The sequence below is a fragment of the Notothenia rossii genome (assembly GCF_949606895.1).
Source record: "Notothenia rossii genome assembly, chromosome: 5".
Taxonomy (NCBI): Eukaryota; Metazoa; Chordata; class Actinopteri; order Perciformes; family Nototheniidae; genus Notothenia; species Notothenia rossii.
The window spans coordinates 84,454,364-84,481,635 of record NC_136903.1 but is presented as its reverse complement, the minus strand read 5'-3'; the positions used below and the strand labels follow the sequence as shown (position 1 = coordinate 84,481,635).

At 40.9% G+C, this 27,272-nt stretch overlaps 1 protein-coding gene across 1 annotated transcript; it reads right to left on the bottom strand.

Annotated features, from left to right (window-relative positions):
* Window positions 1-17: 17 nt before the first annotated feature.
* On the bottom strand, window positions 18-26,924 carry trpc4apa (transient receptor potential cation channel, subfamily C, member 4 associated protein a). The gene is made up of 18 exons (XM_079680190.1): window positions 26,709-26,924; window positions 23,558-23,686; window positions 23,325-23,441; window positions 23,121-23,178; window positions 22,943-22,998; window positions 22,614-22,742; window positions 20,037-20,238; window positions 19,198-19,383; window positions 14,930-15,072; window positions 14,430-14,561; window positions 14,274-14,332; window positions 12,721-12,906; window positions 8,651-8,741; window positions 8,402-8,542; window positions 8,168-8,279; window positions 7,563-7,675; window positions 5,433-5,639; window positions 18-2,656 (listed from the first exon to the last, which is right to left on the bottom strand). Exons 1-18 carry the CDS (start codon window positions 26,832-26,834, stop codon window positions 2,519-2,521), a joined length of 2,325 nt encoding a protein of 774 aa, XP_079536316.1. The 5' UTR covers window positions 26,835-26,924; the 3' UTR covers window positions 18-2,518.
* Window positions 26,925-27,272: the final 348 nt, after the last annotated feature.

Here is a 27,272-nt window from a genome sequence, read left to right as displayed (position 1 = left end):
GATAAAAGTCCTACAAGGAAGGTCTAAAGAAGAATTTATTATATTATTAATTTGACAAACAGCTGTTAAATAAGAAAAAAATGAAGTTAAATACCAGCATTAGAGGGGGAACATGTGGGTGAAAGTGGGTTACAGAAGGAGTTATAGTCTGCTTGTTTGATGGTCAAACAGGGTTAGAAGGAGATTAAGACTGAAGGGTGCAGAGGTGAAATTTAAAAACACAAAAACATGGAGATTTTATGCATAATTCAACACATGAAGAAAAACATAGGTTATCTAAAAGGATTTAGATTTCACACCATGAATATTATCCACTGTCCACATCTGTTGGTCAACAAACACTATGGGTAAATCAGTGAGACACAATCATTCGATCAAAGAAGCACCACACGGTCCACGTTTAGGACCGGGTGCAAAATGTGTCCTCCTCGTTCCAAACATCACATCAATCTCCTTTAAATAAAGTCAAAGCATCAGGGATCTAAAGAAAACCAAATAGTGTTGACACAAACACTGTGCAGCATGTTTTTGGCCAAAGGGGAAAACATTTCACCATTTTCTAAACAAACAAAAAAGGATGAAATCTAAGGCCTACAAGGAGCAGATCACACCACATACAGCATTAAGTGTTGAGAACCAAATCTCTTGTGCATCATACAGAGGGTTCACTCTCTCTGAACAATTCAGATCACAAAGCTACAGAAGTCAGGATTGTTTATATAGAGCGCTCACAACATTCATGTTTTTATACCGATAGCCTCATTGACTTCCACGGTGAATGACCGGAGTGAGACGAGGAGATTGGGATCAATGATAACACACGATCAGCACCAACACCACCGCAGAGTTACCCTGTGTCAAATCACATCATGTTATCAAGAAACCACTTGTCTCGGGCATTCAGCAAAAGAAAATGGAGAATTTTGTAAGAGAGAAGCACTTCAAAGCACAAAAGATGAACTAATTCAAAGTATGTGCACACCCATCAAGAGAGATTTAAGACATGCTGAATGAAAGCTAGGAGAAAAAAAAAACAGAGGAAACATTTCTGGTTAATCAGCTTTAAAGCAAATAAAAGGCTTTCAAAGTGTAAAAGGACGTTTGTGTTCGCATCCCAAGGCGGCATAGCACGAGCAACTCATGGCATCAACTGTAGAAATGCCCTTATACATTCACATTTATTATGACTCATGACATGCTCAGAGGAAAAACGGTACACTTGTCATCAGAAGTGGTTTTTGATCTGTACGGATAAAATATGAGGTAGCTCATCCATTTGTACTTATCTGTTCAATTTGAGACACCAAATCTTTCCTTTTCCATTAAAACAGCTGCTCGTGAACACATCGTCGACACAGCTGCGCTCACGGCTTCATCGTTATCTAGATTCAAGGTGGTGCCATGCAAGGAAAAAAAGAGCCGTCGCATAGAAAGATTGTCATTCTCAGCGTGTAGTCTGCAGAGACCAGAGAAAGAAGGCTGATTCACATAAACTCTGTGTGGACTGGAACAATGAAAGTGGTATTTTTACACTAGCGCCTGCATAGTTTATTCTCTTCCCAAAGCATCTCTCACAACATGGATACAAAGTCCGTTACAAAATGAAAAGGTTTTTTTTTTTTAATCAACAAAAAAAGTGGTAAAATATAATAAACAATAAAAACATCTGTGCAAGGTTTTATTCTACAGTTTAACCAGAAAGCTAAAAAGTCATTGTTTTTTCTTTTTAAACAAGACATCAAGGAAATCAACAAAATAATAAGAAAGGAGTCCCTGGGTGAAACGTCTGAAGCCACGACAGAGTGGAGGGAGGCCTGTGTGTGTGTGTGTGTGTGTGTGTGTGTGTGTGTGTGTGTGTGTGTGTGTGTGTGTGTGTGTGTGTGTGTGTGTGTGTGTGTGTGTGTGTGTGACATGTTAGCCGGCCCACAAGCTACCTTAAATGTGCAGAGTAGAGCCAGAGAGCCCCAATTGAAAAAAAAAAGCCACCTAATTAAAAACAGACCCATAGACAGGTTCAACATAGATGCTGTTCATTGAGAAGACCCCTGCAAAAAAAGAAAAAAGGGCAGCAGAGGGTGTAGGTAGAGGGGGAGAGAGAGTCCTGGGTCACGGCTCAAGCTGTGGTCACTTCCAAAGCCAGTCCACGTGAAAAGGATATTTTTTTCGAACATATACTTTGTTGAATCATACATATTTTTTTCATAGAATTTTTTATAGGTTATATAAAAGGCTCTATTGGACCTAAAGCAAACAACCAATGCATGTGTCATTTTGCAATGTCCTTTAATTGTCTGTTCAACCATGTGTGGGGGGGGGTGTGGGTTTCTTAGTGAGAAGGTGACAACCGGAGCGCTCTATGTCTCCGTTCATACAGACGGGAAACAGGCGAGTCTTTTCATCCTGGACGCAGTGAAGCCCCCGGACGGCTCGGAGGAGTCGGCACCAGCTTCAGGTGTCCATGCTCCCTGTGACCGTCTGCACACCCCCCCCCCCACCCCAACCCTGCCGCCCCCGGAGGTCAATCCTCCAGCAGGTCTTTGTCCAGATCCATGTAGGGCTCGTCAATGTAGCTCGCTATGGCACACAGAGAAGTCCTGTCGGAGCCCAGCAGCACCGACACCGTCTCCTTCCAGTAGCTGAAGGGGATGCAGGAGCTCTGAGAGGAGGGAGAACAAAAGTATTTAGTTACCCAATGCTCATTATTGACAGTATCTTTATTGCTAGCTAACCACAGAGGGATGTAATAGATAGTAGCTGCAAATAGCTGTCAAGTTAGGCACACTCAGCTGATTACTAATCCATTTACCCTTTTTTATTTGTATTCTGGCAGTTAAAGCTAAAATAATAAGCCAATACAAATGTGAAAAAACAGATCGTCATACTATTAAAAAGGAAAATAATTTCCCCATCGAAACCTCTAAAAAAAACAACATAATTTTAGATCCCACAGCCAATTCCCGCATATTAGGCGCTTTCACACCAAGTACTTTGCCGTACTTAGTTCATCAGAACTTAGTTCATCAGAACTCTTTAGTTCTGATGAACTAAAGAGCAGATCGCGTTCACACCGGAATAAGTCCCTGAGGGAAGATTAGGCAAATGAAGCCGCTGACGTCACTTCTTCTTCTTCTTCTGCTTTGGGTTTACTGGCAGGCCGCAAACAACTTCACGGCGTATACTGCCACCCGAAGTCCCCAGCCGGAAGTCCCCGGAGTTGGGGACTTCTACTGAAGCCTTCTGAGTAAATCGCCAGAACGCCGACCCCTCCTCATCTCCACCGCTCCCATGTTTTCTTTTGTGTTGCCATAAGTTAGTCTCTCTGCGTTTGTGCGCTGGGCTAATGCTAATAATGTTAATAAGAGGATAATAAAATGGTGGCTTCACAAAAGTTGTTTGGAGTTTTACGGGGCGTGGTTTGCAATCCGCCCAGCCAATCAGAAATGGGAACCTTTTTCTCCCATGAAAGTACCTGGGTTGCGGTCGGATAATCCAAAAGTCAGCTCCTAACGTCTAACCCTATCGTCTATTCCTTGACCTCTGAGTGAAACGTCACGGGGTTAAGGGATAGTGGATAGGAGAATTCAAAAGGAGAAGAGACCGCGGCACTTTAGAGAATCTGACTGCACTTTCACTATCCAACGTGTTTATGATGCGCCAGCGGACCTCATAAATGTGCGTCTGCTGCTGTGGGGAAACTATGGAAACTACAGTGTTCTAATCTATACAACGGACTACAACATGGATGTTTAATAAGAACGACGGACTACTGTAAACTCATCTAGAGACTCTGCACCGTGCTCTGATGCTGTTGCTTTATGCTTTATGAACGTGGACAACAGAGAAACATATTCTGCATGACCAAAGTTTGAATTGAAATAAAAAAGGAAAGTGAAACTTATGCTCATCACCCTCTCCCTCCGGTCCACATTAATACAAATGATCCCAATTACTATGAACTATGAAAAGATCTTAAAATCAATACAAATGTATTTATTATAAATGTTAGTCCTTAACATCGATCACTGTGTATATCACCATTCAAACATCTTTTAAAAGTTGAACAAACCCCACACAGCTCAGTAAACACTGTGAAATGTTGACTTTATTTGATCATTTCAGTAAAAACTAATGTTCATATTTCTCTTTTTGATTATAATACTGATGAACGTTCAAAACAAAGCACTTTGGCAACTTACCACCTACGTTTTTAAAAAGCTTAATAAGCACCGTAACTTTCACGATATCATTTCTCGGTCATAATCGGTTGTTTCCGTGAACGGCCGACTGTTGTGAGACGGCAAATGCTGCGGCTGCAAGGCATTGTGGGGCAGCATTTTCTCCTCTCCTTTCATCAAGGGAGGTCCAGTGGTTCCTAAGCTAAAGGAGGTTATAAAGGAAGTTTGAAACCTCCTTTCCTATCATCCAGAGAATTTGAACGGCACTTATCATGGCTGCCACTGAGGGACTTCCGGGTAATTTCACTCCGTCAGGAAGGTTCCTAAGCTAAATGGACTATTCGACTTCAGCCCTGCTCTCTAGCAGGGACTGAAAAGGGGGTGGAAAGGTTCTCATGAACTAATATAAGTTATAGTTCCGGATTTTTTTGGTGTGAACGCACATTTTCGGAACTATATCGGAACTATATTGGGAAAAGTACTCCGGTGTGAAAGCTCCTTTTGTACCTTGAATTATATATATTATAACCCTGGAATTAAAATAAACATTTAAAGCATTTTCCAGCAGATGAGCCCATGTGTCTATCTGAGCCCTGAGGGGACAACACATGCCATATTCCTGGTTCCCTGCACACAAAATGAATACACCCCCAAAATCAATGTGGTGGTTCATTGACACATCCCAGAAAGTGATACATAATTCCGACTTTAATTCTTTAGCTTCAAATTCTTAAAATGTATGGGTATAGGTAGTAATGATATAGACCTTTAACTCTGTGATGGTGGAATGTAATACAATTATTATTAAGTACTTTTAAGGTACATTTCTTATGCAGAAATTCTTTCAGCCAGGTGGGGGCAGCAGAACAAACAAACACTGTTGACATCACTATATAAAGCTAAATGATAAATGATGCAGATCTACTTTGCTGGTTACTAACTGTATCTGCTGTTTCCTGCTGGACCAGTAGCATACACACTGAAAACATCTGCGTGTTACAGCTAGAAACAACGCTGGTGAGAGCTAAAAACAGTGAAATAACCAAAATGGAAGATTCTTATCAGCTAATCAGTAATGTTTACTTTCATCACAAAAGGTCTAAAAGGATCAGGTGTGAAAGTTGCTTTTAAGCTCACGTGTCAGAATGATTTGAATATGCGACTGAACATAAACAGTCGTCACGAGAGGGGACTTCCACATCCCGCTGCGACTTGTTTGTGTATCAGTTATGTTCATGAGAGAGGGACAGCACTCACGTTCTCCAGACAGGTGCTGTCTTTGTCCTTGTTGAGGTAGTGGCGCTGCCAGAAGCGCAGAAGGTTGTGGAAGTTGTTGAGCAGACAGCCCGGGTACTTCTCAGCGTACTCCTTCTCCCGCAGGGCGTTGAGGTAGAAGGGCAGTTTAGCCTTTCTTCTGGCCAACATCAGGACCACCAAACTGGTGTTTAAACAGCTCACATTCTCCTGCAGCAAACATGGGATGGAGGAATGGATGTAGAAAGAAACAAGATTTAAGTTAGTCGAATAATTCCTTGTTGAAGACAAGAGTTTCTGTTAAAGAGGCTCTCTTTTATGCTTTTGGGGTTTTCCCTTTCCGGTAGTGGGTTATTTAGGTTTTTGTGCGTGTAGATGTTAACCAATCACAGCAGACTGCGCTCTGGTTTCAGACAGAGGATAAAAAGAGGTACTGCCAGTGTTTCCGCCAGACCAGGGCTGAGAGGGCGTCCACCCCGAGAGCGGGAGGGCTGGGGGGGGGGGGGGGGGGGTTGTAACGTTACGTCGTGTCACGTGACTTGAATTTTGAATTGAGCCCGTCCCTTACGGCCCCTACACATGGCGGCATGCGTTGCCGCTTGGCAGTGGGCGTGTCTTGAGCTTGGGGAGTTTACGCGACCAACAACCAATCACATGAATCTCTCCTCTCAATTGCATAAAAGGTTTTACATGTCACACTTTATATGATATGACTTTACACATTAATGTCTAAGGTGCTATTTTACGCAACATTCCATGCTGGCTAAATACTGTCTATGTCTGCTAGCTGTCCATTCAAACTAAGTAAACTGGATATAAACTCCCCAAACAGGCGGAACCTAATAGTTTCACCCACTGTCTCTGCCACCTGGCTCATCCGGTTTGTATCCCGGTAGGTGAACAGGGAGTGAATTAACTGCGGTCTGGCTCTCCCAGCATAGACGCGGTTTGATTGGCTAGCGCTTGTACTGGCAGGTTTGCATAAACGGGATTTGATTGGCTTGACTTTTGCAGCGAGCACCGCGAGAGAAACTACGCTTTGCTCCCACAATGCATTTCGGCGAAATGTGACGTCAGTCACCCCATTCAAAGTGAATGGACAGAAGCGTTGAAGAGTCAACGCACGCCGCCGTGTGTAGGGGCCGTTATAGATCCTGGGTGTTTCTCAATGCCGAGTACGCTTGCTTGGTAGCACATGTCTTCTGAGCATCTTGCTTCAGAAGCGAGGCAAGAATCCTTCCTGGCATTCGGAAAACGAAGAGTGGAACAGGCGAGCAAGTGTGCAGGTGTGCGTCATATGAGAGGCCCCGCCTTACATTTTCCACCACAGATTTGGGGAAATTGGTCCGTGCGCAAAGCATTGTGGGGATTTTAAGACCGTTGAGTCTACACATATGCAGCCTTCAAAGTTCTCCAAACGAAGTACGCCAGGCTCGGTAGAATTCCAAGTATGCTGGAAATTGGAACAGTACTTTGGCGGCACTCGATGACGTAGTATCCTTGAAATAGTGGCTCTGGAGCAGCCTTCCTCGAGATTGAGAAACACTCACCATCTCTTTACGTATTAGTGAGGGGAATTCCGGCTCTTTTTAGTGAGCCAGATCAATTGGCTCGGCTCACTAAGAAGAGCCGTCTCTTTCGGCTCCTAAACGGCTCTTCATGTTAACACAGTTTACCACGGAGCCTCAGTTTTGCCACTGTGAGGCTCCGGCGCTCGCTCCACTAGCACCCCCCGTCAAGGCTCGCCGGCAGTACACTTTTCGTCACAGGAACACGCTTTGCTGTTGGCGAAAATAATCCCACCAGACTCCTTTGCCCCTCCACAGAGGGATGTCCTTTTTGCTTTCGTCATTTCAAGCAATAAAAACTCTCGATCTTCTCTCAAATTATTTATTTTTTTGGACGCCCTCGGCTCGATTTCAGGGCGTTCCGAGCTGAATAAGGGCGTCAAATGACGGCAAGAAGCCCCCCTGGCAGAAACGCTGGGTGCTGCAGCACAGGCAGTATGAGAAAATAAAACCTTTTAGAACATTAAAGCATGGAGACATGTCAAAGTAGAGGCAGAAAATAAAATGTTGACATAGCATAATATGTCCTCTTTAATAAAGGTCCAAGGAGAAAATGAAACCAGACCTGTGTGAGCGTCTGTACGTTGATGATGTTGACGAGTCGAAAGAGGAAGGCCAGCCTGTTCTCAACCTTGGCCATGTAGGACAGCAGACAGCATTCAGAGAGCACCTCCACCACTGGCAAATAAAACACTTAAATCAACACTTTAAAATAATAGTAAATGACCTAAAACATAGACCTATATCAAACACAAGTTATCAGATCTACCTATGACTGGATAATTGTCTGCTATCACTCCCTGATGGGCATTTGTAATGTTCCTTTTACAATTCACACTAATTCTTTTTAGATGGAAAGAAAATGTGAAATATGTCATATCTCAGTTTTCAATGTCAAGGATGGAAAATGCTACGATTCCACAGTTTTATTGCCTCGCATCACAAACACATGCAAACTCATTCCCATACGGAGCCTTCTTCAGAGCGGTTTGCATTATTTATATAGCGTAAATTCAAAAGGGCTTAAAAAGGGGAATAAGGACCGGAATATAAAAGTCAATATCAATGACCAATCAATCGAAACCCGGGATTTCTTTCATTAAGCAAGTATCTTAACATTTATTTTTTAAGCGACGACTCAACATGATTTATTTTTCAAGCCCTGTTCACCTTTGACATCTTCAGTCTGGCTCTCGAAGCGGTCCAATGAGAGGGTGATGCAGCGCACCAGCATGTTGGAGTCCACCAGAGAGCTGTTGATCTGCGTCAGGAAGGTCTGAAACTACAGAGGAAACAAAACTATCAAACACATGTGTTCATCCACAACACACGCAGAGAACTAGTAGTAACATTGAATTTCTAGCGTATACATTTTGGTAACGCATTTAAGGTCTGAAGTCGTACTTTTTCTGGTGTGTTGACATATTTGTTGAATCTTTTGAAGGCATCAATGTTGAACTTCATGAGCTCTCCCAGCAGATCAAAGTAACTCTGCAGGACGTCTCGAGACGTACAGCCGCTGTCTATGATGCAAAACAGGATGTGCTGTCGAGGGACGGAAACACAGAGTGAGCAGTCGTTCATTGAAAGGTCAGAAGCAAAGACAGTCTGTGCCATGTGGACTGTCTTCATGGGATGTGGGGATAGTCTTACCTCTAGTAGACCTCTCTTCAGGAGGAACATTTGGTCTGCATAGGAGGTGGCTCCTCTGAGAAAACTTTCCACTGCCCTTGCCTGCCAGAATCTGCATACACAAGATGTTGAGAACTTCTTTTAAAAATAGCAGGATTCTTGGAGCTGACACTTAACTGCAATCACTCTATATAACAAATAGCCTCTGGCTGGCAGAGAACTCTCTGCTCCATAGTTTCTCTTGGACTTAAAATCACATTTTACATTGATATAAAACCCATAAGGACCCGGACCCATTTCTACTTTTGGGGAAATTAAGGGGAACATAATTAAGACTAAATAGACCACCTAGAACACATTTCTGACAAGTAACCCCCCCCCCTAGTGTCAAATATCTGAAATGTGACATATGTGTCACATTGGGCTTTAATGGCAAAGTAACTCTTATTTATAACTTAAATAATGAGGATGATGTTTGAACATTCTTTGAATTGAAGAATAAGAACATATTAACTCAATATAATTGAGTCAGCTAAATTAACTGAGCAGATCATAATCATATTTCTAATTGTGCATATATGTCACTTTGAGTTTACTGTGAAAGTTTAGGGTTAAAGTAATAATGGGTTTCATTTATAAAGCACTTCATATTTGACTTCAAATCCCGAAATGCTACAAGCAGTGAGCATGAACAATATAAAAAATAAAGCAAAAACAAACAAACAATAAAATAAAATAAAAGGGTGGTAATAAATAAGATAAAGGTCTAGGAAAAGGCTCTATTGAAGAGATGGGTTTTGAGGCCTTTTTTAAAAGCCTCCACGGTCTGTGGTGCTCTCATGAGGTCGGGGAAGGCATTCCACAGACTGGGAGCAGCCGAGCAGAAGGCCCGGTCTCCCATAGTACGGAGCTTGGTCCTGGGGGTTCCTTGAGGTAGGGAGGGGCAGTTCCATGGATACACCAGTGTCACAGCGATGTTTGTCTCATTTGTTTCATATCAATTTGATCAACAAATGTTTCCACAACAGGTTAAATGTAATAAAGGACCTGTTATGTAGGCATTTTAATTCTTAAATGGCTTGAATTTTATCTTTAGCAACAAAAAAAACACATGTGTTAGTCTGGCACATTGACATCTTGGACATGTTGTTATGGGAACACAACATCACATGACCTGGCCCATGACCCACGAGACTGTTCAGTGTGTGTCACTCAGGGACTTGAGATAAAATAAATGCTAAAGCTGTATAAGGAACTTACTATATATATATATTAGGGCTATCAAACGATTAACATTTTTAATCCGATTAATCACAGCTTAAAAATTCATTAATCATGATTAATCACCATTCGAACTATGTCCAAAATATGCCATTTCTTTATGTATATTGTTGTGTGAATGGAAAGATAAATGAAAGAAGGCGGATATATCCATTTAACTTACAGTATGTATGTTTATTATAACATCTTTCTGTGTGTCAAAATGAAAGACAGCCCACACACCTATCAATCATCAAACCGTGGGGTCTTAATTCATTACGTGTTGATTTCTATCAACGGGGGAGTACTTCAGGAAGGTCGACGGGGGGGGGGCACAATTCCGTTGTACAGTATGCAAATGCGCTGTGTGACACAAGTGGCGGTACGCATTTCAGATTGCGCACATAACCTGCGTACCAGTTATGTGCACCCCTGTACTACAGCAAAAGTATTCTCCGTCGGGACTTCCTGCAACAACAACACGCCGCTATCTTGATTCTGATTGGCCAGAACATTATCAAAGATGTTCTATTGAGAAGACGATCACTATGTGACAAAAGTTTTCAAAACCGTTTCTAGTCTTAGGTATTTCCAGACAAGCGGCTACTGAAATCAATCTTACTAACTGCTGTCTGTGCAATTGTCGGCGCGAGTTGGCGGACTTTATTTTGCTTACTTTAACATCATTTTTCATGGTGGGGCTAAGCCATTTCTTGGTATGGGTGTAGCCTACCCCAGCCATATATATTTTAACGCAATTAATTCAAAAAATTAATTACCGCCATTAACGCGATAATTTTGACAGCATTAATATATATATACATACTTATGTATATATAATAGCTTGCTTTATATCTTGTTATTTTGTAAATTCAACATGTATATTTTCTACTTTCTTGTTTATTTCTAGTCTTTTAAATTTGTATTGTTCAATGCCATGTCTTTTTATGCTGCTGCAACACAAACATTTACCAAATTGGGATCAACAAAGTACTCTCTTATCTTAAAGGAGACATGTCATGGCCATTTCCACTGATCATAATTCCATTGTTGAGGTCTACTAGAATAGATTTATATTGTGCAATTTTCCAAAATCACTTTGGTTTCTCGTACAGCATCTCTGTAAACTACGTGTATTCACTGAAATTCACTCTCTGCCTTTAACGGCTCATTGTAGCTCCAATAGCTCCAGCCCCCACCCTCCCTGTGAGCACAGTGTGCTCTGATTGGTCGGGACGTTGTGAATCGCGCTGAGCTCCGTTGAGGTGTGGTTTCTTTGTTTAGCGACAGCAAAACACATCCAAACTCACCCTGAGCACACACAAAGTCACAGCCGAAGTAAAAACAATAAGTGTGGCTTGATATTGAGTAAGAAAAAGGTTGATAAACGCTGTGAGAATGGGTCTGCAGAGAGAATTTCAACTGTCTGTTATCAGTCTTCAGCCAGGGAGGAGAAATCACTGAGCAGCCTGCACTGAGTGTGTGTGTGAAGAAGTCCGTGGTCATAGCTCTGGGCGTGGCTACTGGGTATTCAAACGTCACAATGCCAAGGAAGAACATGAGAAATCTCCAACGAGGCGTTTTGGGGAGGTGTTAGAGTTTTACTCCCTACAGGGTGTACTTTGAGGGTTTTTGACTCTGCAGACTGTTTACATGCAGAAAAAACTTCATAACACACAAGGGGACGGGTAATAACCGGAAAAGCATGACATGGGCCCTTTAAAGGTAGGGTAGGTAAGAATGGAGAAACCAGCTCGAGTGCGCTAGAATTTGAAAATACACAACCGGAAAAAAATCTGCCCCTTCCTTCAGACTTCCTTACAGAGCCCCTCCTCCAACACACACGAACACGCACATGACCAATGAGGGCACGAGATAAGTTTGTGCACAGATGGAAGGCTGACAGGCAGGTAGGCCATCCAGTTATTTTAGCCGGGCCGGCTCAGATGATTGGTTGTGCTTTTTACAGTACTACGGCTTCCAGAGGTGACATTTTGTTTATGCATTTATTTAAGCATTTAATTTATTCATTGCTATCGGGATGTTAAGAGCATTCCATGGAATATAACAACAAGTGTTTCTGAAGTGAATTACCTACCCCACCTTTAAAGTCCTTATCTTGCGTAATTTACTGTAGCTGAAAGATCATAGAACTGTTTCAAAATGCATTAACTTGTTGGGTCTTATTCCAGTAACACGTGATATAGATCGAATATCGTTTCCTATTTGCTGTAAATCACTTGTTAATATCGGGAAAATGGGTCAAATTCAGAGGTATCCAGAAAAGTCTGGATTCAAACTTGCCGCTGCTTGGTGCTGTGTCGTCACGTGTGGTTCCGCGAATCCTGGTGAGTTCAGCCCGTCCCAGCATCACACAGTGTAGCATTGCTGGTATAGCCGCATGTCAACTTTGTGTATCAGTGTTTATCTCCGAGTTTGTCTTGTTTTTTCCGGATCATGGTGAAGAGGTGTGTCGTTGGCGGGTGTAGCAACACCAATCGGGATGGTTTTACCGTTCATTTGTTCCCGAAAGAGAAGGTTTTACGGGAGAAATGGGAGCGATTTGTGCGATCCGGACGGCAGCAGGGAGCCAGACAGCGGCAGCCGGGAACCACACGTGACGTCACGAAATGGCCTGCTTCCAGAAGCAAAGTTTTTTTATTGGACCTAATATTTTTCCTTTTTTTACATATTATTCAGTATGAAATAAAGAAACATACATTGACTATCTGTTGCATACACCCCCCAGAAATCAACTGCCAAAAAAAGTTTTTAATGTAAGATAAGGACTTTAACATCTTAATGTGATGAATGTGAGTGTGTCTCCTGACCTGAATGAGGAGTCTGGGGGCTCCCTCTTCATGACGGTGAGCAGGCGTGTGAGGAGCCCCTTCTTCCCGTCACACACCAGGCTCCTGTCTGTGTTCACCAGCGCCTCCACCTCGGGGATGTTCGCCTTCATCGATATGGCACTCAGTTCATTCAGCTCCTGGCTGTTCAGCAGGAGGTATTTGTTCCTGGAAGACATGGCACACAATTTAACACACAAAGCTGTACAAGTTTGATTCATAATGTTGACAGATCAACATGCAGAGCTTCTTCCATTTTTTAAATTTTAAATTTAAACTGGATTAAAAGCTGGTATTTTGCACAGTTGCAGATAAAGATTATCACTAATAAGATTTGTATAATGCTATTTGTAGAATTAGATTCAAGTGGTGGCTGTGTGACCCGTGAGATGAAAACATTTCCAAGAACTCAATGCCGTGTTCATTCCAACAGTCAAAATGTAATAAACAAAGATAGATGTATACTCATATCCATAATGTCTAACATGCAAGTTATTCTTTATATTCATTTGTTGGCGTAAAGTTATTTAAAATCAACATTTTAACGAAGGTCAAACACATTTTAGCACTTTATGCACACAAACTAATCACACAGCTGTTTGAACGAGGAGGTATAGAAGTAAACACAACACTTTTAAAACCACAATAACACAAAATCTATTATTACAGCTCTACAAGTATATTCATAAAAAAAAAAATGTATAAAGTGCCACAGTGACGCGTCCTAAAACCCGGAAGTAAACTCCTTCCGGTTCCTTCGACAAAAAAGCAATGGAATTTTTGGAAAATAGCTGGAAATAAGGTCTGTGGTTGAAACACATTTAAGAAACGGATCACGTTTTGTTCAGCCGGATGATCTCCACATGTCTCCTACTTTTCTAATTTTCTAATTATAAATCTAGTCGCCAGAAGCAAAATACTAACATTATGCTATAAATGAACTACAGCAGGGTCGCTGCTTCAACGTCACGCCAACTTAAGATCCATATTCACACATACAGATTCTAAGTGGTACAAGTTGAAGCGTTTGTTTGAACAGTTTGCAGGAGGCAGGTACTTGCTTTCAAGCAGAACACGGGGGAAACAAACTTAGCGGGAGTGTTTACGTGTTCGGTGTAATGACGTCCTCGACAACTTCTGTAGTTCTATTCAGCCACTTGCTAACAACCATTGTTTTTCAGACACGTCAACTCTTCAGAAATCACCAGTGGGGTCACTGCTGATGGATTTAATGTCGTAGAACAAAACGTGATCCGTCTCTTCAATGTGTGTCAAACCACAGACCTTATTTCCAGCTATTTTCTAAAATCCTATGGAGAAATCCCATTGCTTTTTGTCGAAGGAACCAGAAGTGGTCAAATGCTAACTTACTTCGGGGTTTTAGGACGCGTCACTGTGGCACTCTATAGTGATGACATGGACGACAATAGATAATCAAAGCTTCATTAGGAAGAACTTTGAAAAACGCTTTCTCAACAAACACAACTTGAAAAAGAGAAATCAGATTAAAGATAATTCCATTAAGGGTTACTCACTCGTGGTGATCACTGAAACTCTGAAGTAGCCTCAAGAACTGGATCTTAAAGGATATTTCCTGCACAATCAAAAATGAAGGGTTTTAATGTTTATGTTCCATTTTTAGTTTAATTGAATTGCTCAAATCTAGTTTCAAAGTGATTTAAAGCTCATACTGGACTACAGTCGCAGTTCTCGTTCTGCCCGTGGACCACGTGGTTGGAGGCCGTGTATTTCCTCCAGATGAGCTTGTCGAACAGGTTGTTGAGTCCCGGGATGAGACGAAACTCAGCCAGCATCTTGTGGACCTGAACACACACACACACACACACACACACACACACACACACACACACACACACACACACACACACACACACACACACACACACACACACACACACACACACACACACACACACACACACACACACACACACACACACACACACACACACACACACACACACACACACACACACACACACACACACACACACACACACACACACACACACACACACACACACACACACACACACACACACACACACACACACACACACACACACACACACACACACACACACACACACACACACACACACACTTTAACTCTGCCTTGATTTAACCCTCCAGTGTAAATGTGAAGCATGGAAGGAATGCGTGCGGTTACCTGGTTCCTCTGTCGGCCCATCAGAAGGACACACAGCACGTAAAGCACCTCCACTTTGTACATGATCTCATGGACGATCTTCATGGACTGAGGCAGTCGATGTCTCAGAGGACTGGTGGCCAGGGAACTCTCATCTGATGACTCTGGAGGGGAGGAAAACATTACATTACATGTTACTTGTTAGACACTTTTATCCGAAGCGACTTACATACATGCAGTACTGTGGGCAATCCCCACAGGAGCAAGGGACATAACGACATGCTGACTGCAGTGGGACTCGAACTTCAGCGCACTACCCACTGAGCCACAGTCTCCCACATGTTTATATATCAAAGTTCTGAGTATTTTGAGCAATGTGAAGAACCATCGGCCCTCATTGGCTAATCCGTCGCTACTTCCTCACTGCGAGTGGGACCCAGGTTTCCCTCAACAGAAACACACCCGTTTGCTGTCCTGGCTACAAAATAAAGGGCCATCTCCCCATTGAATTCAGGAGAGAAGAAGATCTATGCGTTTTCTCTGAAACCCCACCTATTTTGAATGCACCTTGGCCAATAATACTTTTTCAAATTCTCACTTCTGTAAGTGGCAGTTACAGTTTGGCTCCTTGAAAGCTTTTGTACATTTAGCTTTTTGAGTTTGCGTCTTCATGGTTGAATGCACCTAATGTATGTTTCTTTGTATAAAAGCGCCAGCTACGGTTAACTTCCAAAATATAAATTAAATGCTTTTGTATCTTTGATAGCGCAACGACTAATTCTTCTTAAATGAAACGATGAATCACCCACCTACCCATACTCACTGGATTAGATATCTGTTGCAGTTTTTGCAACTAGAGAAAATCCGGTCCACTCGGAAGGACTTTATAAGGCCTGGCAGCCATTGATCACACACGTAGAGCAATGCAAGCTGGATTTAACACTTTGAAGATGTTTAGATTAGGGATGGGAATTTGAAAGCAAATGTATATTCGAGTATTCGACCCCCCAAAAAACGGTTAACAGATTAACCGAAATGTACATATCCTATAAAAAAAATGTTCAAATAAGTATAGAAACCAAGTCGAATTTGTCAAACTTATTGAACTGGTGATCACAGTTTGAACAGTTGACAGCTATAGGCCTACAGCTTTCATGCTTAAAACATAACTTGCTTTTTAAATTAAAGAGGGATCATACACGAACAACATAACGGGTTAGGGTAACGTAACCCTATTACAACAGAGATCAACAACCTATAACAGAGCCTATGCACAGAATGCAGCTATTCAATACTCATTCTTGTTTAAGAATATGAGCATGTCTACTCAGGGGAGAGGCGGGTGCGGAGGCTATTCACAATCAGGCCAGCTGTAGAGAAGCTGGAATTTGGGCATAAGATGAGGTTTGAGTCTGCGTGATCTGCGTGTAGGGAGGGGCCGCAGCCATATCGTTAGCTAGAACTAGCTAGATCAGATGGATTTGGACATAAACGCGAGTGAAGTATAACCGGACGCGAGAGAGAGATCAGCACCTGCAGCTCTGCCCGCTGTGAGGGACCGGCAAGCGGAGCAAAACACACCTTTAGACCCAACACATTTAGCTATGGCACCAGTGGCGGTTCTAGAACATTTTACATGGGGTGGCAAAGGGGGGGCAAGAGGTCATGCCAGGGTGGCATGGGAGGGCCGACAGTACGTGGTATTTACTGTATATAACCTATTTATTGTTAATTCATGCCCTAACACAAGTGTTCTTAATGCACAAGAGAAACAAGGTGTTCAGACAAACAATCGGGTGCCTTTGAGTCCCCCAAGCTTACTTCAACAATTTTAAATGAAAGGAAACTACAAAATGTATTTTAAAGCAATGAATTAATGGAACAGGTTGTTTTGCATTACAATGTAAAACTAAATGTATATATATATATTTTGTTTTAAAAAAATTGGTTGTCTGAGTAGTAGACAGACATATTTGTATGTCCTCACTAAGCATTATTACATATTAAACAAATCAAAATTGGCAATTATCCCAAAATGTTGCTGCTAATATAATCATATGCTTGTCAACTTTAACTGATCAAAAAGAAATTGTGAAAAAATACTTGAATTATCTATGAAATTGCAATATTGACACACGTCCCTTAGTTTGTTTCAACCCCGTCAAGCCATACCATTTACCCTCCTATTAAGCTAAAATAATGGATCAGTCCATGTGTGATCTGCATTGAGGGAATTACATCGCAAAAGCCTTCTGAAGAAAAGATGGCAAAGAAAGGCAAGTGTCAGTCTCTTCTCTTATTTCAGTTTTTGTATTTTCAGATTAAGATTGACATGCTCAACATTTCAACTCTGTTATATGAATTAATAATAGTAAATAATTGTTTATTGCAAAATAAACAATAGTTTTGCAAAATATTACAATTTTGTAATGTCTTTGACTTCCATGTGGTGCCATGTCTTAGCTAAACAAGGTCTCAGGCCAACTTTTTGTCAAAAACTTCAGCCCTGTTACATGTTTTCAAGGAAATTCCTAGTAATTATTTATATGTTGTGCCTGAGGTGGGAAAATTGAAGTAGTCCGATACCAGATGTTATGACCAAACATTTCGGTTTCATTTTTCAAAGATGTAAAGACCCAGAGATTCAGAGAATACTCAGAGTTCTGTTTACTGTAAGTACAGTAAAAGTACTTCGTTATAATGAAGTACACAAATGACATCACCCATCTCTTCAGAGAGCTAAAGGTGACCTGTGCAGCAACACATTTCAATCAATATTTCTCAATACTAAGAGCTGCTAGATTGTGCTGCTGTGACGGAATATGTAAGGAGAGTCTCCTCTGCCTCCTGATCCCTGCCTCTGGCCCTCTTTCTGACACTTCATCTTTATTCCAATCCTCACATAGCCTACATGTCTTTTTCTTCACTAATGTCTTCATCTCCTCCTCTTCCTCCTGCTCTGACCCTCCTGGTCTCTTCATCTCCTCCTCTTCCTCCTGGTCTCTTCATCTCCTCCTCTTCTTCCTGCTCTGACCCTCCTGGTCTCTTCATCTCTCTCTTCCTCTTCGTCATGATCACTTCTCAGATATGACTTTTTGTTGTTGTTGACTCACTCCAGCTACTCTGGCCTGCAAGAGTCGACTTGTGAAAAGCACTGGTACAAATGCTTGTATAACTTTACACGTTAGGGCCATGTAGCTGATAAGTAACATATCATAAATATAACATCAGAAAGTATTGATCAAACGCACACAGGCAGCTGTGTTTAGATCCAGTTTTTACGGTAAAGGATGTATCCTGGTTCCATTGATCTGGCCTCATTGCTGTGATGTGTAGTTTACGTGGATTTAATAGTACCGCATTTAGCAAAGTGATCGATCTCCCAGCTAGCGTTGTCTGCGTATAGTATTTTGTAACGCCCCAAACAGCGCCCGTCTGTTAAACGCTATCGATTCAAACGGCTGCGTTTTATTAATATTTAGTTTCAAGCTCTCGTCCTTAGTAAAAAGGAAACCAGTGGAAGGGGAAATGCTCCCAGGGGAAGCTGATCCATAGGTGCTGGGACAGCTCGTTCCCTCTCTGCAGCTGTGTGAGCCGTGGTCTGTGTGAACGCCGCTCCGCAGTTTAATGCAGGGCCGTAGCTGCCTTTTTAACGGGCCTAAAATTATATTTAAAATGATTCACTTTTGACTAATGTAATGCTTGTTTCGTTGCTTGAGAAGCTTGTGGAAATAATGTAGGTTTGTTTTAGTACAGTTTTAGGGAAACAAAAGTTAGGGGGGCAGCTGGGGGGGGCAAGAATCTACAGTGGGGGGGGGGCAGCTGCCCCCCCTTTCCCCCCCGTAGATCCGCCCCTGTATGGCACTGTCATATACATTGAATTATTCCATTTGATAATATGTAATCAACTTAGGCACCCCTCCCAAAAACACAATTACGATAAAAATATTTATAACTCATATTCTCATATTCGAATACCTGAATAATTTTGAATATTCGATTAATCGTTCCCATCCCTAGTTTAGATTTGAGTGTTGCTTTTGTGTCTATTATGAGAACTTGTATACTTATCTCATTTACTCTGTTTTTTTTCAAAATGCTCTATGTATTTATCACTTACTTTCACTTTTTATTTAGTTGTTTTCTTCCAAGCTGGGATGGGGGTGGGGGGTATATTTGATCTGCTATTTTGGCAGTGACATTCTGTATGATTTTTCTTTGTGTTAAAAGCGCCAGCTAATTAAAAAGGGATTGTAATGAACCAGCAGCACAGCGGTATCTCGTCTCACCTGTACTGCTTTGTTCCGCCTCCTCTGTGGCCATCTGCATGAGGGCGTCCAGCACCAGCGCGTTATCCAGCCACGTGTACCAGTCCTCCAGCTCTTGCAGGAAGTTCGCTCCGGTGGCTTCAGACACCTTTCTAGTGGCCAGCTTACACAGACGCTCAATGAAGCCGGGGATGTTCAGCAGGGTAACTAGAGGAGGAATAAGATTGATATTTGATTAGAATGAGAATACTTGAATTATCTAAGGGCAACATTGTGACCGTCAAAAATCGAATAATAAAAATGCTTATATAAACATGAGTTAAAATAACAATCTGCAATAACATAAAAATAGAATAATTATATTTGTATAAACATAAGAACTTAAAATAAAAAATGTCCAGTAAAAGATCAAATGAAACAAATCTATGAATAGATTAAAAATGATAATAATGATTAAAAATATTAGAAATAAATATATAACCTGAATAAATACAGAATATGTATAATAGTATAGGTTAAAGTAAAAATGTCCAGTATAAAAATATTATAAAATATGTATGTAAACATTAAAAGTGAGCACATTGTACTACAATATACAGTTTAGCATGTTCATTGCAATATCTATAGTGGTGTATTGGTTTTAAACATTGAAGAGATTAAAAGGGTTTGGCTGCTGATAGTTTAATCCCTCCTGGAGTCTATTTTCTCCGAGTGCCTGAGGGTTATTAAGTTATTATGACCAAAGGCAGCAAAGACTTCCTGTGGGGCATCTTAGTGGAATGAGTCCATTATTGATCCACTCTTTTACAATGGACCAAAATAAACATCAGCGTGGACTCAGACCCCTGAACGCAACCCACCCTGGTTGACCTCGGCCCGCGAGGGGCTGGCGATGCGTTTCTGCTGGGCATTTTTTGCCAACAGGGTGTGCTTGTCGTCGTTTCCCACATCAGGTTCTGAGATGGTGACGGACAGGATGCGGCAGAAGTTGGCGAGCTGCTGTTGGTCGAAGCTTTGGACCAGGCCGGACAGGTTGGGGATGCCCTCTAAATGGATCATCTCCTGGAAAACACACATTTAAAATATGTTAGTAAACTGAAAGCAGACAGAAATCCGACATTTATAATTGTACAAGTTGTGGGACTGAACCTGACGGACTCTGTTTCTACAATTATGAATAGATCATATATTGGATACAATTTAAGGATATTTACAGAGTTAAAATATTCATACCTAACTTTCAATTGTAATTTTAAGACTAGAAATACACAAACAATTAGCTTAATAGTGAGAAGAGTCAAGTTTATCCTGCATATGTTTTTCAATTCGTTACACTCAATGTAGTTTAAAGGTTGGCCATGAGTAGGCCTGTCGCGATAATCGATAAATTGACTTATCGTACGATAAATAAAAATGGACTCGATAACTTTTCTGAGCTCCATAAATTGCCGTTTACATAAAGATGTGCATTTTAGCCTGGAGCGCTGTGGCTGCCAGGCGCGCTGTGAGGGGCGGGGCTGACACACAGCCATGTCTGGACACTCCGCGTGCACGTGCAGCAGCGTAGCAGCCAAATTAATAATATAGCGACAAGCGGGAGACAACGTGTGACTTACTCGCGGGGAATTTAAAGTGAAATGGAATTGGACAAACAAAACCTAACTACACATCTCGATTCTCCGCTGTGGCAGTATTTTGGATTCAAACCAAATCAACAAGGCAAACCTACGGACTTGAATGAGCCGGGCGGTGTGTCGCATTGGTTTAAAAAAAGGTAGCGACAAAAGCAGGCAATACCACGCATTTTAAACCACCTAAAACACAACCACCCCATTCCGTTTTCCCAGCTGGGAGCAAACACGGCAGCCGGAGATGGAGAGACCCCGCCCGAAAATGCAAACATGTTGGTGTTCCTTGCTCGAAAACGTAGAAAAACAGATTTGGATATGGCCTGTTGAGGCATCTGGGTCTTTGACAGTGGACTGTACACTTGACTTGTTTTAAGGAGGTTTTTTTTGCTTGTGAGATAATGTGTGCTATATTATATATATATATATATATATATATATATATATATATATATATATATATATATATATATATATATATATATATATATGAGAGAGCTCTGCTTTCCAGCCTGACTATTTAATTTATTGTTTTGGTTGTGTGTGATTTAATTTATTTATTATAATTTAATTAATTTGTTTTATTTATTATATATAATTTATATATTTTAATATTATTTCACATTTCATTTGCAATGTTGAATGTTCAATAAAAAGTTATGTTAGAAAGGATGTACTTGAATTATTATTATATATTATCATTATGTCTAAAATGGTCTTAAAACGGTGCCGACAATATTATCGTTTATCGCAATAATTTCCAGAAAGATTTATCGTCCAACACAATTAATTATCGTGACAGGCCTAGCCATGAGGGTTGTGCACTACTGTAGGTCGCCATTGTATCTGCAAACTGTCTATATGTACATAGCCATCTGTTATTATAAAAATGTAGTGTGTATGATTTTTGTATCTTTGTGGAACAGCAGGACAGAGACAGAAGAAATGTCCTTGCGGGGACAATAAAGCATATTGTTTGGTATCGTGTTTCAAATTCATTTTTATATGCTGAATACCCTGTGAGGTTTTGCCCACTGTTGTTACCTAAAAAGTATAATTGTATAAAGTATTATATTTGCTTTTGAAGAGGTTACATCACAGATGTCCACAGATGTCCCCGTTTTAAATTATTTCAACAAGTCAACTACAAAAGATCAAGAGAATACATTGTTGTTAAACTGCTCCTTGCTGTCTTTACATCACAATAAGAGAACCAGAAATGTGAAGGGAGGAAAAACAAAGCAACCACATTTTTGCAATCGATATGCAGCTCAGACTTGTAGATTATTAAAATGCACAAGCTACAACAACAGTGTCTATAAACTCTCCACAAGCAGCTTGAGGGAGTAGCACTTTGTAAAACATTTAAAGATTTAGTGGTGCACATAATGTATAAAGAAAGCAGAAACACAGACTATAGAGTTTAATGTTTTTAAAGTAAGCTGAACAATTAAAAAACATCCACGATACAGAGCTAAACAAAACTAAAGATATGTATTTTAAAATGTTCAAGAATCTCAAGAGAAGTTCAAGCTGAAAACAGCATGCTTCTAATATTAGAGCATAGGTGTGGTGTTTGGGTGTTTGCAGCTCTGAAAGGCACAACCATTCTGGCATGAGTGGCGTTTGAACATGGACAGCAGAGTTTTACAGACATAACAAGACGCGTGTATCATGTGAGCAAAGATTTAAAGGCTCGTAAAACTCAACATTTGTTGCTGGTTTGACAAACGAGTCACGGCTGCATAAATCACAAAGTAACCTTTTCATTTCCGAGGTGTCATAAATAAATACAAGTTTAACTCTGACCTTTTTGACTCCGAGAATATCTTCAATTAGAGTAGCGGTCTGTAGGAAGGTCTTCTTGTTTGTCATCAGGGTGAAGAGAAACAGAACAAAGTCATCCCTCGCTGCCAGGCTCTTCGTGACCCCCTCCGTCTGTGAATTGATACAAATAAAATGAGCACTTCAGTTTAAATCATGCACATTCCTGACTGTAATGTTGTTTTTAGAACGGCACGAACGCACTGCAAAACGGAAACTTCTAGTTACACACACACACACACACTACATTGAAGCACGGTTTGATGCACCTCTGACATTTCTCTGGCATTTACCAAATGTAACAGGATACTTACACATATACAACAGTTGTAGAGAACACTAAGGCAGTCCTTGACCAAGTCATCATTCACTGTGGGAACAGAAACACACGTTGTAGTCAAATTGAGAACTTATGAATTTTAAATCTATTATATTCAGTTAAGAATTCCCAATAAAAGCAGATATATTCACAAATGTGAAGTCACAACTTACTATTGGGTTTTTTCTTCTGCATAGTTAATGTGGGTCTCATCAAGATCTCCACAAGCAGCTTCAGGGAAATAGAGAAATTGGTATTCAGTGCTGTGAGCAAATACTAGTAAGTGCTGTGCTACACATGACGCCAGATTCTCCAGCAGGAAGCCTCTGTACGTTCAATAATTACAGAGAGTCAAGCACCAGGAATGTCCAACTTACATCGACTCCACCGAAGAGGTCAAAGGTGTACGTGTTGGGGAAGGTGGATTCCTGAGCGGTCTTCCTGTCCTCCGTAACGAAAGACATGGCCTCCATGGAGAGCTGGGATGATAATACCTGACAAAAACACAGTGACTACATGTAAAGAAAAGTCCCAAAGTAAAAACACTCACACACACAAATGGCAGGAACGAGTAATTCCACGACTAGTACTACAAGTGTTGTGAGGGCACCTTGAGAAAGCTGTGGGCCTGGGAGAGGTCACTGTTGGGATGGCTGCTCTCGTGGAGCCTCTGCAGCAGCGCGGGGATGCCATGCCACTTGGCTCGTTTATCTCTCTCCTGGAGCAGGCCTCCTGGTAGCTAGGACACGCAAACAGAGGTAACCGTAAAACCTTAAACAAGTGCAATAGACACAGTGAAAAATGTATGGGTGTTTGCATTTGCATTCAGACAAGTGAATGCCAGTCTGGAATCCTGAGAACATTTGATATGTTTGGTCAGATGTTTGTGTGAGTTTGTCGCCCTGATTGCTATCTGGCCTGCACAAATGTTCTCTAGCCGCTCCTTTTAGTGGCTTTATGACTGATTCAAGTGTTGAATTGGCAGCGGAGAACTTTGGGGAGACAAATCACTATGATTGGCTGTTCAGTTAATCAAATCAGTGTGCGAGAAACGAAACGCACACGAGGTAAACAAACAAACAACTAAAATCATGAGGCAAATAAAGAGTCTCTTCTCATTGACTCATCTTCATCTCATCGGATCATCCCATTACACGGATATTTTCCCATCAACATCGCAGCCTTGAATGAAGCTAAGTGGTGAGGGTGAGTGGTGTGAAAGGCGCCAACAAACACTGCTAGAATCTAATAATATTATGCATTATGAGGCCTAACAAATTCAAGATACTCAGATAATATGTAACCCTGGAAAACATGTGTGGAACTTTTAACAGACAAAAGGTCTCAGATAGTAGGAAGGCTGTGAGTCACTTTAAATAAGATTACTTAAGGAAATCCTTAGTTCATGTAGCACAATACTGCAACAAGGAGAACAGAAACTAAAAGTAGCTTCAGCTGATTTGTATTATTACCACTGGCTGTAAAATCTAAAACTTGTTGACAAGAGAATTGTAACTTTGCTCAAAGTCAACAGGTGTAAAAGTCATGTGGAGAAAAGCCATAAAGGAACAGCTGAATCTTGAAGTTAAAGCCAGCAATAAATAATGTGGCTTTTTTCATTTTAAAGGATTCAGGAGAAGAGAAGACGTCTTCTATACTTGACTAATCTATTTATTAAACCACCAAGTAATGAATGTATGCTTTTCTGAATGGTGTCAATTACCATCATCCCTGTTGAACCCATTAAAATCCAAAAGGTGTGACAGCATCGTGACTTTTTAAGATATGCCTGAATGACATGAAACAACTTGACCTTGCATTGCTCTCAGTGGAATGGGAATGTTCAAAATGTTGTGCACAGATTCCCGATGGTTATAAAGGGAGACCATTTGTAGAGTTTCCACTTCCTCAATAGAGCGTATTAGTTTGATCCCAGCAATGCTCCAATTCTCAACACCCACACACATGGTGCTTAACTACCTTTAAGAGACAGTATGGCCCAAACAAGAAACTCACAAATGTCAGACTTATCTTTTCTCATTCAAGCTTTTTAATAATCATATGCTAAAACACAAGGCAAAAGCGGCAATCCGTTCCAAAAACAGACAAAAGAAATACTAACTTTCCATTATAAAAATAAGACAACACTGAGAATCATGCAGCCCAATGAGCAGCATTACGAACGTTTCAAAAATCAGGGGTATTTTAGGATTTTCGGGGCTTTAGGATCATACCAAAATGTCACCTGACCATCGAGGTAATACCTTGAAAACACCAAGTCAGCAATGAGAGTAAACGCCACGAGACTGACTGCAAAGGGATACATGGTTTTATGAGCTTTGTAAAACAAGGGTGTACGAAGCAAGTTGAAATAAAGATGAAGTGTCTGAATGGGTCAAAATGTCACGTCAGGTGCGACATCCATTATCTGCATAAGTGCTTTGAGCGCCAGGAAAAGCGCTATAGAAATAACATGTATCATTATTTATTGTAATGCCCTGTCAACATCACAGTTTATGTCAACTAACGTCACTGTTCAGGTGTGTTTAGTAACCAAGTGCATTTACTTACATTTGAAGTATTTCCATTTTATGTTACTTTGTTCTTCTACTCCACTTCGATTCAGATGGAAATATAGTACTTTACTCCACTACATTTATTGAATACCTTTCGTTACTTTGCAATTCATATTAATGACAAACAATATAATCAACACTTAAATAAGATTTTAGTTGCACCTAGAATAAATTGACATGCTACCCAGCAGAACATTAAGTAATTAAAAGCTCCACCTTTACCAGCACTTGATAAACACATCCATAATTTAAATGAAAACATATAATATATATTAATCTGAAATGTGCCATACCGTATAATGAGTACTTTTACTTTTGGTACTTTAAGTGTATTTGTATGCCAATACTTTTGTACTTTTAATTGAGTAACATTTTGAATGCAGGTCTTTTATTGTAACAGACTATTCCTACACTCTGGTACTTCTACTTTTCAAGATCTTGTACTTCTCCCACCTCTGTCAGTGTTAGATAAAAACCAACCGAACAAATATATGCTCCAAAGTAACACATATCGGTTAAATGGTGCTGTATTTCCATGCAGGAAATACAAATAAACCTGCCAAGTGTAAGTAGTGCAGACAGCTGCCTCTCCATGTAAGGGAACGGTAGTTATTGTGGTTTGCGTCGTTACGTCATCACCTGAGCTGTTCAGCTGGCTTAGCTAGCTAACGTTAGCTGATGTTGGCTAGCATTAGCAAACGTTACTGCGGTTTACTACATGATTTAAGCGATTATGAAATGTAACAATGGGCTATCTGGTATCACTGATTCTCTTACTATCTCATAAAAACCATAACAGTATGTCAACATACCAGATCAGAGCGTTATGTAGCGTACTTACGGGCATATCATGCTAAGCTAATTCACTGCTAACAACAAAAGACCAACTTGAAGCGGAGCTTGCTTCACACACTTTGTTCGAATGCAAACGTTATTTGCCTCGTCAGCGAGCAAATATCATTATCCAATACTCAATAATGTCAAAGTTTAGTGTTTGCATTTTTAAAACACCCTATTAATGTTGTAGCTAGCTGTAAAGCCGAAGCTGACACAAGCGACTAGAGCTCCATCAAGTCTCCCCGACAGCGTCTTCATGTTCGGGCTGCATTCCAGCCGCAAGCCCCTGGTCTCAGTGGACCAGCGTTCATGTGCCTTTACTGTCGAAACATGCAGTGTTTCTCTTACCTGCGTCCCTCGACTGAACCCCTGGCCGGTGATTTTACTAGCCGTGAACTTAGTGACGATATTGCCAGTGCAATGTCTTCGTTTTCCTCCAGTACAGGGGGACTCGGACCCCATAAGCGTCGCCATTATTTCTTCTTCCTGAACTGAGCTGCTCGGCAGGAAGTGGAAGGCTTTGATGAATTACTGGAGGTAATGAAGCGGCATCTGCTGGCGGAGTTGCACACTGTGCGAGAAGTGGCTTCAGTGGTGTATGCTCTGTCTATACTCTATTGTGGTATTAATGGTTTTGGTTTTAATGGTTTTGCACGATCTAATATTACACAAACAGATAACAAATGACAAGCAGTGACGGGCGAGGCAAACAACCCATTAGGCTTATTTAAAGCCTCTACCTAAATAATGTAAAAAAACACAATGTTCTATAAAACACAAGATCAATATACAAACAATTGCTTGAATTCCACATATACTATACTTAACATTTTAACAAAATAACACTCAAACTAGGCATATTTTTGGGTGATTTTCGTTTAGTTTTGAACTGGACAGACCTTCATCCGTTTC